This window comes from Papilio xuthus, unplaced genomic scaffold, assembly GCF_000836235.2.
Source record: "Papilio xuthus unplaced genomic scaffold, Pxut_1.1 DF827714.1, whole genome shotgun sequence".
In the NCBI taxonomy this organism is placed as follows: Eukaryota; Metazoa; Arthropoda; class Insecta; order Lepidoptera; family Papilionidae; genus Papilio; species Papilio xuthus.
The window spans coordinates 2,460,721-2,473,758 of record NW_013530935.1 but is presented as its reverse complement, the minus strand read 5'-3'; the positions used below and the strand labels follow the sequence as shown (position 1 = coordinate 2,473,758).

General features: G+C 36.4%; 1 protein-coding gene across 1 annotated transcript; it reads left to right on the top strand.

The window, feature by feature from the left end:
- Positions 1–204: 204 nt before the first annotated feature.
- Ino80 (chromatin-remodeling ATPase INO80) lies at positions 205–11,722 on the top strand (the record flags this gene model as incomplete). Its single annotated transcript, XM_013310372.1, has 28 exons — positions 205–370; positions 566–805; positions 998–1,203; positions 1,653–1,862; positions 2,130–2,221; positions 2,301–2,496; positions 2,852–2,989; positions 3,297–3,499; positions 3,975–4,164; positions 4,491–4,670; positions 5,068–5,323; positions 5,641–5,787; positions 6,161–6,301; positions 6,461–6,582; positions 6,905–7,182; positions 7,480–7,733; positions 8,069–8,169; positions 8,310–8,471; positions 8,730–8,874; positions 9,182–9,309; positions 9,410–9,499; positions 9,586–9,663; positions 9,839–9,997; positions 10,400–10,502; positions 10,584–10,657; positions 10,728–10,845; positions 11,169–11,351; positions 11,631–11,722. Coding segments are annotated over exons 2-28 (4,281 nt in total), but the record flags the coding sequence as incomplete, so codon positions are not given.
- Positions 11,723–13,038: the final 1,316 nt, after the last annotated feature.

Below are 13,038 nucleotides of genomic sequence, written 5' to 3'. Positions count from 1 at the left end.
AATGCTTGTACATCACTTGCTTCATTCATTAAAAATTCGACTTGCCTGTTCTCTATTACAAATTATTTTCTTTCTTAGTGATTGGCGTAAATTTGAACAATTTTGATTGTCATTGGTTAGAATGTAGGCAATTGCTCTCTACTCCAATCAGAACGATTGTCCGCGATTTCGATAGTTGTCAAACCTCTTCAGTTATTATGGCGGGTTCGTGTTTTTTCAAGCTCAAATACGAAATGAGTAGTTATGTGCGCCGCTCGGGCGGCGACATTGACAGCGATTTGTCGAATATTCTCGTTCGCCATTTTGTGAATGCTATGGAGTTTTGCGTTAAGTAATCACCCTGAGGTAATTTAACAGGATACAAAATTCTGTAAGTACCAACTCCGTACTTCGGCTCTAACTGGATACGAGAATTATTTGAATTTATCACTAGTTGTGTATGATAGTAGCGGTGTGGCAATGGTTTTTCCTCATGATTCCACATTTCCTTGTTACTTTTTTGTTTCATTCTTATTTGCGAAATGCGAACATTATCCACATCCGTTACACCTTATCTTATTTCTAGGAACCATGTCTGAGAAATCAGTTGCGGGAAAGACAGTGCTTAAGCCACATGAAGTTGCCAGACCATTACATCTACAAAGGCTGGAAGCCGCCTTAGATATCCGGCCTTTTGTGAATCAAGTAGAGAGAATTCTAAATTCAGATGGAGGCAGCTGCAGTGAAGATGATTCAGACTCTATTTTTGAAAAGGAAATGGGCAGGGGTGATAAATTAATGCATGGTATTCTTACTACAAAACAAGGTAGTTAATAGTCTTGATTCAAATCTTTTTATAATATAACACCAACACAATTACAATTTAAATAATTCCTTCATTCAGTTTGATTAAAATAAATGAAAATAATATAAGTCCAATTATTGATTATGGATAAGTTGCATTAAAGTGTAATTTGATTCGTACACAGACTAGTGTTATATTTACATTTTATTTCAGAGCGTCTAAGTGATCGTTCACGTCTTTATAACTTGGCCTCCGTTGGTGAGGAAAGAGAATGGCTTCGTGATATCTTGCTATCATCAAGCAATGAATCTAGTAGCGAAGATGAAACTCCAGCTGCCAAAGATATAAGGATAAAGAGACTGCTGAAGGAGCGACATTATCACAATAAATATGCTAGAAAATATTATAAAGACCCAGGAGTGAGTAAATCTAAAATAATAAATTTTAAATAAATGTCGTATCTATTCAATAACATGGTATTATAAATCATATGTTTATTAAAATATTAGTTAAAGGTTAATTAAGTGGTATTAAAGTTTGCTAAAAGCAATTTTAGCCTGTCCCAGCTATAAAGAACACCTTATTTAGTTAAACTAATGAATTTGACACCATAAATATGACACTAGTTCATCAGTGCAGCAAAGCTAACATACACAAACAGCAATATTTATTTATATATAAATATAGATAAGCAAGACTTTTAGGGATAGTGATATTTTCCTTGCTAATAGAAGTTTCTTACTCGAGTTTCACACTTATAGAGGTCTCAAGTATCCAGCTTTTTCCTTATTTTAAAGAATAAAGTTGTGTTAATAATCAATGTAATTTTTAATTTTCTCTATAAACTAATGGAATAATGCTTTTGTAGAATTCACGATACATGTACTATGGAGCAGGTCTACTATCAACTATAGATAGATACCCAGAGCGTAGGGTCAACCATCCTCTACCACAACAGCCTGTATCTAGAGGCCGCAGAGGTCGACCAGCTGAAAGAGGTGCAATCAGAGGTCTACAGAAAGCTAGAAGAGGTCGAGTCAGAGAGAACAGAGTTGGAGTAAATGAAGGGAATGATATGGTTAGTGAAATTTTATAAAGTTTAATTCTCATCAATAAAAACATAGTTTAAATGTTCAACATGTCAAACCACAGTGTTTACTAGCTATAGAATAGAACTCTGTCTGTGCGGGATTAAAAAAAAACTAAATTAGTAGTCTATGTGTTCTTCTAGACTGTTCTACATCTGTCCATATATCCAAACATTCGCATTTATGTTTCTTTTTTTATATAAGTCCATATTAATCTCTTTTTGATAATACATACATGTTATTTATTTTCTTTTTAGCCTGATGGTATGGATTGGGAAGAACAATTGCGCAATTTGAAGGAAGAAAATGATACTGACGAGTTTACGATTGTGGAAAAGCCAGGCGTCAGGTAATGAATTACTTTAAAAAAATTATTATTTAGTTAGGCTTTAGTGTATAACTGCAAAGTGAATATTTACGTTTTGTAGGGGTAGGAAGAAATTATCAACATTAAAGAGTCCCGAAGCACTAACAGCTCGACGCAGACGACACTGGCAGTTGCTGGTGAAGAAGGAACTAGGTAAAGTGCAAAGAGCTCGCGGTGCCGCACATCGTGAGATGGTGCTGCACAGCAAGCGCTTGGCTACATTATGCTGCAAACATTGGAGGCATGTTGCTATGCAGGTATAGAACATTCTAGAAACAAAGTTTTTAGCACTATGTATGTAGGATATGGTTTAAAAGTTAAATCTAGTCTTTTATTTAGGGTTAGGGCTATTTTGAAAATACCTTTTAACATCCATCCGTGCATACATATGCCTCAATCAGTAATTTATTCTTTGGCATTTATGTTATTGTAAGATCTATGTACCCTTAACTTTGGGTAGGCTCCGAGACCCTCCATTGGGACATATAGTGAGATGTTGATGAAGATTTATTTAAGTGTTCAGTGCCATAGACTCATTAGTTAATTTTCATATGAATAAATCGAAACGGAAAATTAAGTAAGTTTATTATATTAAATATTATATTGGTGTAGTCACAAAAGAACATGAAAGAGACGGTATGGCGCTGCAAGCGGCTCAGTCGCGAGATGCAGGCATACTGGCGTCGGTATGACCGCGCGGAGCGAGAGACGCGCCGCCGCATGGAGCGAGAGGCTGAGGAACAGAGAAAGGTAAGTTTGTATAATTACAGCTCTATGTTTTTGATTTCATTGGTACGAGTAAACAGTGAGTCAGTTGACTGATCCGTCAAAAATTGACACTATTAATACCAAAATCGTATATCACAATAAGTCTTAGATCCCATTAAAAGATCTTTTCTTTTTTTCTCTCTATTTTGGTACTAAACGTAATATGTATTGAATTAATGCGAGGCAAAGGGATTAGCTCCTGAAACAAAGAGCAATATAGTTCAGGAGCCAACGCTGGCGAAAAAGAAATGAGTGTCACGATAAAGTTTTTATTTATTTATTTGTTTAGATGGATGTAGAACTGATGGAAGCGAAACGGCAACGACGCAAGCTGAACTTCCTGATAACCCAGACGGAGTTGTATGCGCACTTTATGCAGCGCAAACTGAACGCGGGTGGTGGGGGGGAGGACGACTGCGGCACAGACCGCATACTGCGACAGTTAGATGAAGATCGCGACCCACGGCTTGCGGCCATAGATAACTATGATAGGTATGGTGATGCAAGCTTATCGGGATTTTGATTTGATTGTGTTTTTAGGAACTAAAGACTCATTGCAACCATAATTGAAGAGCAGTGTGAAAACTTTATAACCTTTATTATTTGCTTTGCCCGCGACTTCGTTTGGGCAGAATAAAAAAAAAAAGTTGAAAAGTCTATGTTCTATACATGTGCCAAATTTTAATAACATGTGTTAAACTGTTCTGATTTTATTCACTAAATATTCAAATCAAACGTACCACACGGGAACTGTATACATTTCCGGGGTACATAGGTACATGGGAACATAGGTAGCCTGTGTTCGTCCTGACTTTGTTCTACATCTATACAAAATTACACTGAGATGTATGCAGACATTTTGGAGTTACCTTTTATCCATACATCCAAACATTCGAGTTTATAATATGACCAAAATTAAAAAAAAAAGGAAAATAGTGCTACAAAGTCGTTCTTTCTCTTTGTATAGCGAGGCAATGAAAGCCCGTGCCTCACGTAACGCGCGGGAGGCGTTCCGTGCGGAGCGTGCGCGGGCGCGGCAGTTCGGTGCGGCGGGGGACACGCCCCCCGGCGACCACGCCCAACCCAATATATTCCGCGGCACGCTCAAGGGCTACCAACTTAAAGGAATGAATTGGCTCGCAAATCTATACGACCAGGTATGTAAACAAGCTTTTACTTAAGTTCTATTCTCGTTGATATTTTTAAGGATAAATGTGTCTTTTCTGTTATCTGATGTTGTTCAAAATTGGACTGATCAAACCACCAAAGTAACATTTAAATAATATAACTATATTTTATAGTGACTCGAAGTAAATCTGTCTGTAGTTTGGACTTTTCTTAAATATAATTTAAGAAAAAAAACGATTACCATAGTTCAGTTGAATCAATTGTTGTACGTGTAAGAATAGAACAGAGATAAACATATTTACCTTGTTTAAATATCTATCTAAGTAAAAAAGTGACCAAATAGGCATATTATTAGGGCATCAGCGGTATCCTGGCGGACGAGATGGGTCTGGGCAAGACTGTGCAGTGCATCGCGTTCCTGTGCCACGTGGCGGAGCGGCTCGGTGTGTGGGGACCATTCCTTGTCGTCTCTCCCGCCTCCACGCTGCACAACTGGCAGCAGGAGATGCAGAGATTCGTGCCGGACTTTAAAGTCGTACGTAACAAATTTATACAGAAAATAATTAACCTTAATTCAAAGGTTTAAGATTCAATGTTTATTATCAATCGCATAATTACTTATTGCCACATGCAGAGTCAGATGTTTCTTAATAGACCTTTAATGTAGATGAAATAGAGAAATCTTGACTAAACCATTGTTTAAGTAACCATTAAACGACTGACCGTGTTTTTCTGAGGCCAAAATCCCTGTTTAAAACATATTGTTATCTCTGTTTTGTCAAAGATAACGACAGGGATGACATGTAATATTTGTATGTAGTCTCAGAAACCAATTGTAAATGAGGCAGTTTGAAGAAGTGTTAAATGTTTGCTGTGTCTGATTAAATTATTTTTTTTTTCGTGGTCATAATTTTTATTTTATAATTTCTAAGGTACCATACTGGGGTAGTCCGAGCGAGCGTAAGATATTACGTCAGTTCTGGGAGCGCAAAGACCTGCACACGCAGCAGGCGGCGTTCCACGTGGTTGTGACGTCATATCAGATCGTGGTGTCAGACCTCAAGTACCTGAATCGTGTGTCCTGGCAGTACATGATACTGGATGAAGCACAGGCTATCAAGAGCTCAGCCAGTATGAGGTGGAAGTTGCTACTGGGTTTCAGTTGCAGGAATAGACTACTGTTGTCAGGTTAGTTTTAATTATATCAATTTTTGGATGGATGGATGTTTATTTGAAGGTATCTCCAAAATGGCTCAACAGATCTCGCTGAAAATTGGCATAAATTTAGAACAATATTTATAGATGTAGGCTACTTATAAACTTTTTTTTTAATTCCGCGCAATGGTGTCGTCGGTATCAGCTGGTCCCTTATATTTTATAAGGAAATATATAATAAGAAACAGCATTTATTGCTTAATATATATCAAATTAATTAATAATATAAATCAAATTTAATCTCTTTTATAGTTTCTACATAGTCTTTTTATATTTTAATCTGTCACCAGGTACACCGATACAAAACAGTATGGCGGAGTTATGGGCGTTACTTCATTTTATAATGCCGACATTATTCGACTCACACGAGGAGTTTAACGAGTGGTTCTCCAAAGATATTGAGAGTCACGCTGAAAACAAGAGCACTATTGATGAAAGTAAGTTACGAGAATAACCTCTGGTTTCTAAGACCAAAATCTCTGTATAAAATATATCGTAATTTTTATCATTATCTTTGACAAAACAGATAAAAATATGTGTTAAAAGAGGTTTTTGGTCTCAGAAACCCACGTTAAACTATTTTACGGTTAATTTTCATTGATGTCACTTCTTTATGCATATTGCTGTTCCTTTTATTCTCTTTTAAGAAAACAGAGATAGCAATATATTAGTGTAATGTCAAGAAATTTAAAGTGCAAGGTCTTGAACTTTTGTGATACCTTGTATAAGAACACTTGTTTTTTTTTTAAATTATTGTTGTTATAAATGTTTAACAACAGTGTAAACTTACCGTATAGTTTATTGTTTCAGAGCATTTATCTCGCTTGCACATGATATTGAAGCCGTTCATGTTGCGACGTATTAAGAAAGACGTGGAGAATGAATTGTCTGATAAAATTGAGATTATGGTTCACTGCCCTTTAACTATAAGACAAAAACTATTATACATAGGTACGTATATAGTTTTTTTTTCATTATATACATCTCTTTTTGTTTTCTCTTCTCTCTCTTTCTTTTTTTCTCTGTTTAAAGCATTAGCATCTATTTTATCTTTTATTTAATTACGCAATAGTCCTATATTGTTATTAATAATTTATTTTATTCTTTAAGCTTTAAAAAAGAAAATAAAAATCGAAGAATTACTCCATTATTCAGTTGGAGCGGAATCCGGTCATAATGTAGATAAGAATTTTACATCTAATCTTATGAATTTAGTTATGCAATTTAGAAAGGTAACTATAATAGTTTATATTTGTTGTCAATTTATCTTATACTAGCTGTTGCCTGTGACTCTGTCCGCGCGAAATTAAAAAAATAAAGTAGCCTATGTGCTACATGTGTGGCAAATTTTATCAAAATCTTTTGTGTTGTTCCGGAGATATCTTCAAACAAACATCCATCCATCTAAAATTTCGCATTTGTAATATTAGTCAGATAAATAAAAAAAATTATAAATATCATTAAGAAAATAAGAAGATAAGAAGATGATTTTGCAATTAATAGTTAAATATACATAATTGTAATTTAAAAAATATTTTATCTTAAATTTTTCAGGTATGTAACCACCCAGAATTATTCGAAAGGCGTGACGTCAGATCTCCGTTCGCGATGCAAGTTGATGATTACCATATGCCGAAGTTAATCGCAGAAGATGGCATATTATTGCACTCAATACCATCCAAACGACATCTTTTGTACAACAAATTTTCAGTACTAACCCAGGAGTATGTACATAGAAGTATGGAGGATGGAAACTGTTTCAGTTTTACAAGATTCATGGATCTCTCGCCTATGGAGTTGTATAGGATTATGCTTTGTGGATGGTTGTTGGCGTAAGTTTTTATTATTATTTATTTATGTTTTTTTTACACAAGGCTATATAAATCTTAGAAATCCGGCAATTTTAGTCGTAAAACGACGCAATACAATACCTTTGATGTTCACACATCGCATCGCAAACTTATTCTACCATCGCCAAAGTCAGACGTGAGTAATGTAGCGATTTTCAAGATGGCAGAGCATTTCCTTTATAAAAATTACATATAATTACAACTTTTGCGTGTCAATAAACCGAACTAACGTACTTTAGTCAGCATTTATAGATTAAAAACTAGAATTTAAACTTCCAGAATACAACATTTAGAACAATGTCAAGAGAAATACGAAAAATTACGTCACAGGCGAGAATGGTGGCGGAATTATTCGGAAAGTTGTGTTAAACAAGAAAATAATGAATTTTTAGACATACCACCGAGTTATTATGATAGTACAAACTGTAAAGACATGTTACTCATATGTCCTGACGCTGATATATTGAAGCAGAGAAAACATGATAGTTTATTATGGAAAGATTTGCTATTCACAGATCCGCGGTGGGTTGAAGGTAAGAAATTATTCTTATAAATACAGTATGAGAGCGAACATGCAACAAGTGGATATGCGAGAAACATCTGTGAGCGAGAATCGTTATTCATTCCTGACGGACAACCTCTGCAAGCGAGATATTTCGATTAGAGAAAAACCTTTATAAGCGAGAAGAAGACAAAAAATCGTAGTCCATTGGAATCTCCCTTATCCAGATACTGTATTATTATAATAAAAAAATCACATTACACGCATTTTCTGTGTAATTTATTTAGTTAACTGAAGGTATTTGGAGTTTTTAAGTTAATTTTGTGTAGAATATATATGTAAAAATAGTATTTTGTTAATTTGTAGGTGGTCCATTCTATGCACACACTGAGCACTCGATAAACTTTATGGCTGAAACTGTGGAGCACAGAGCGATGAGAACAAAGAATATGAAGACGGAAGGACAGGTGACTACTCAATTTGCAGTACAAATATATCTAGTCTTTTGTCACCCATAGATACATCTAAACATTCACATTCGCAATATTATAAATGATAAGATTTACCGTGAGTATTTTTCTTTGTAATAACTAACAAGGTATTGTAGACGGAGATGCTGCAAGAAATAAAGACCGAGGATGGCGGAGTGGTACCTGTGGAGCCGCAGCCCGTGGAGGCAGCGGAGGTGCCGCACGTGGAGCGCCCGCCCATCGTGCACCCTGACACGCCCACACCGCTCCCAGCTTTCCTATATACTGTTCAAGAAAAGGTATTACTGTTTTTATTACACTAGGTGTCGACCGTGACTCCGTTTGCGCGGAATTAAAAAAGAACTAAATGAGTATTCCACAAAATGTATAAGATCTATCTTGTTCTTTTTGAAACATACTAAAGGTCAGATAATTATTGTACTGAATAATTTTACTTAACAAATTATATGTATTTTCGAAATTTATTAATTTCATTCATATACAAAATTCTAATTATATTGATGTATGAATATTTATATAAATAAAAATGTGTGTAGGTATGTGCACACACGCGTATGTCATTCGCGGTATCACGTGCGCACGCGCACCGAGAGGCGGCGCACAGATGGGGCGGGGCCGCGCTCGCACCGCTCGTAGCCAGCGCGCGCCCGCCCACTGGCTGGGCATCGTTACAAGTACCAGGTCAGTTTAACTTAATTCTTATATGTTAGTTACATTGTGTACAGCTTAAATTTTTGGGAATTGAATAATAGTGTGGAGATAGACAAAGGAAATTAGTAGCACTGTCGGTCGGGGACGTCTCAGACATACTTATAAAATCCAGATTGATGAAATAGTCAAGAATTTGATATTAAAAGCACGCATGTTTGTATAATATGTAAAAGAGAGAGAGTCGTGTCAAGACTAGCTAAACAGAACGCCGTTCTCTCTACCTACCCTTCTGGGGTACGGCGTGAGTTATGTTGTAATTTTTTATTGTATTTGACAGATAAGAATCAACTAGTGAGCGACGCGGGCAAGTTGACAGTATTAGACTCGTTGTTAAAAAGACTGAAGGAACGCGGACATCGAGTACTCATTTATAGCCAAATGACCAAAATGATTGATCTCTTAGAAGTAAGTTAACTATTTTGTATATTGTCATTAATTCAGATAAAATTTGTCATTTTTTTTGTTATTGAGCCTGCTTTTGTTTTAAGAGATCGTATATTTTTAGGAATACATGTGGCATAGAAAGCATAAATATATGCGGTTGGATGGTTCCAGTAAGATTTCCGCACGACGAGACATGGTCGCTGATTTTCAGGTAATTAAACACAAAATGTATGCATTTTCTTTGAAATTCCTTTTAAGGTGATTAAAAAGTTATGTAGTAAAAATTTCATTCCCCAGGCTAGAACTGATATTTTTGTGTTCCTGTTGTCTACGCGAGCTGGGGGATTGGGTATAAATCTCACTGCGGCTGATACTGTGAGTATTATCCATACGTACAAACATACAAACACTTGTATTTATAATATTAGTAAGATAGCTTTACGCACTTCTCTACATTAATCCTAACTATATCTAATTCCAGTTCATGCATTCGCCTAATTTCCTTTATATTAATATAATATGTAAAATAACTTAATTGTCGTATATCCAGGTGATATTCTACGACTCTGACTGGAACCCGACAGTGGACCAGCAGGCGATGGACCGCGCTCACCGGCTGGGCCAGACCAAGCAGGTCACTGTGTACCGGCTCATCTGTCGCGGCACTATTGAGGAGAGAATCGTGCAACGTGCCACTGAGAAGAGTGAAGTTAGTACAATATTTTGTATCAGATGTTCCGAACCAAAAAAGATGCTTGAGTAGTCTGTCCTCCAGTATGACATATATATGGTCCTCCTAAGAGGTATTCCTCTTAGGAGGACCATATATATGTCCATCTCCTTAAAATGACAAATCTGCAGTTCCTATAGTGTTGCGGATGTCTTTGGACGTCGTTGATTACCTAGGTCTTAGGTACCGCTAGTCTTTTGGCCCTTCCCTTAAATATATATATATATATATATATATATAAATTGTGCCAATCAAGCTGGCCTAGTATTGAATGATTTGCCTCAATGGCGCCAGTTGACTGTCCTACTGTATTGGCATAATGTAAATCAGATATTAATGGTCTTATCACGTTCGAGATTGTATTAATAATTTATTTTACAGATACAAAGAATGGTGATAAGTGGTGGCAACTTCAAACCGGACACGCTCAAGCCGAAAGAAGTCGTGTCTTTATTGCTGGATGACGATGAAATTGAACTCAAATGTAATATTACTTTTTATATTACAGCATACGTTTATTATTTAGAATTTTTTATTGTTTTCACAATGAGTTTGCGTTTTGCAGATCGTCAAAAATCAGAAGAGAAAAAGATGATAGAGGAAAGAGAACGAAAGCGAAAACTAGGAATTCTTTCACCAGTAAGTAAAAAAAGTAAAATTTGTAGGTTAATTGTCTTATAGGTTTATAAAATTGTGTAATGTTATTCAGCAACCCGGACCAGTGGAGGCGAAGCGGTCCCGTGAGTCTTCTGAGCCGGGCAGTCCGCTGCAAGTGGATGATGATGATACACTGGTAGTAGATACCACGCCACATCCATCACCGTTGCGTTAGTATTATATTGATAAATAACACTGGATTAATGGCCTTAGACCGCATTTACAAGGCAACGTCCAAACCCACAATATTGAATTGGCGATTCTAGTCGTCTATAAGTTTAGCAAATAAATTTCAACTATGTATAAAGATTGGCTCCGCCATTGTGAAATTTGAAACGACTTTTCTTAAGACAATCTTGACAGACGAAACGCGTTTTGTACGAACCTCTATTATTTTTTTTCCGAAATCGACGGTTTACGAAAATTTATGCTGTGTTTAAATTGGTTATTTTTTGCATTAGGTAGATGTATAATAAAAAAAATGTGTTTGCAGCGTACACGAATGTTCGTACGGGTTGGAGCGGTATGCGAGCGGCGAGGGGCGCTCGGAGGGGCAGGCCGCGCGGCTCAAGACACGCCTTCTCGCGCCGCCCCCCGCCCGCCGCCAGCCCCGCCCCCGCACCCGCCTCGCCCGGCGCGCCCTCCTCACCCGCAGACCCTGCTGCCATCGCCGCTGGTCAGTTGTAATGCACACTTATGTAAATACTACATAATATTTTTCACACAAGATTTTTAATCTTTTAATGCAGTGATTCGCAAAGGGGTCCACATGAACCTCCTGGGGCCCCAACTGTTGTGTGCGATGACTTGTTGTTATAGAGTTGTGGGTTCATAACTTTAGATGATAAAAATAAAAAAAAAACAGTGGGCAGTTTTAATGTATGTTTCGCCGATCATTTGAGATCTAGGTAAGTTTGTAATTTGACTAGGTGTGTATAACTAGTCGTATATACAGGTGCAGCGTTGCTGCAATCAGACGCGCCACTAGAGGCGCTGGTGGAGCGGAGTCCTATGGAGGGTCGCGGGCGGCGCGGACCGGGGCGGCCGCGGCTGCGCACGACAGCACCGCGCGCGCCCGTACGCCGCCCCCGCCGGCCCCGCGAGCCCCTGCTGGTGCCACTCGCCCCGCCCCCGTAGCAACAGCAGGTATACGTCCGCAAGCAAACAAACTTATAAATTTAGTTTTTGTGTTGATAAAATTTGAATTATCTGTTGAACAGTAAACTTTTCAATTTTCAGTTACAGTTCAACTGTACTGTTGATCATGAAGGTGTATATGTGAATAGATTATTTCATCTTTCTGCTTTAACTAGAGTTAAATAGTTATATGTAAAGATCGTATTCATTTATTTATCTAATTCTTATTATGTTACATTTCATAAATTAAATAAAAAGATTAAATAAAATTTATTATATTAAAAAAAGAGCACCACTGGCTGTGGAGTCCCATGACTCAAACAACCAGTGGTCAGAGCAGACAGGAACCTTCTCACGGTGCGTGCGGTTTCTAGGATAACTGCATTTTGTATCGGACCCTTAATCCCAACTGTGTAGCGAGAGCTTCTTGAGATGTGTGTTTATATTATTGTTACAGAATCCATCGATGTAAGATGAATCATCTGGTCTACGGAACCCACCAATAGTGCAATTATTATTTGTTATGGAACAATATTTTATGTTAAATAACCTCAATGTACCATACGTTCAAATATTAATATAATAAAAGTCGAGTAACATTTTTTTTTATTAAAAGTTTGTAAAACTTTCATCGTATTTTAAGTTATTTGTAATTTAGTCAATTTTAGTTGATGGAAATGTAAATATATATATTTTTTTAGAATTAAATACAAAGTAGTAATATTTTAGTGTTATTTTACGTAAATAAATATCATTTGAAATAAAAGGTTAACTACATAACTATTCTGTAATTGCAAAGGATGATAATAAATGAAGTTATTATAAGTTCTTATTGCCAAAATGTATGCATAAAATACTTGCTGATATTAAAAATGTGTTCAGACTTCAAAAAGGAAGAGGTTCTCAATTTGTCTATGGTTTTTTGTCACTTCGTAACTCTGCTTCTAGTTGTCTGATTGTCATAATTATTTTTTTATTCAAAACATAGCATGCGGTATTTGGTCCCATTTCTTTTTTCAACTCAAGAACTATCTGGTAGTTTTTGAGTTTTTCGTACTAAAACGTACTAGATGATTGTTTAAAAATATGAAAAAGTATTGTAGCTTTTTAAATTTAATAAATAATTCCACGATGACATCTTTTATATTTATTTTCTATGGTTTTTTCATATTAACAATATTTTATGTGTATGTTTTCAGTAGTTCGAACTAACGGAAACTATAATA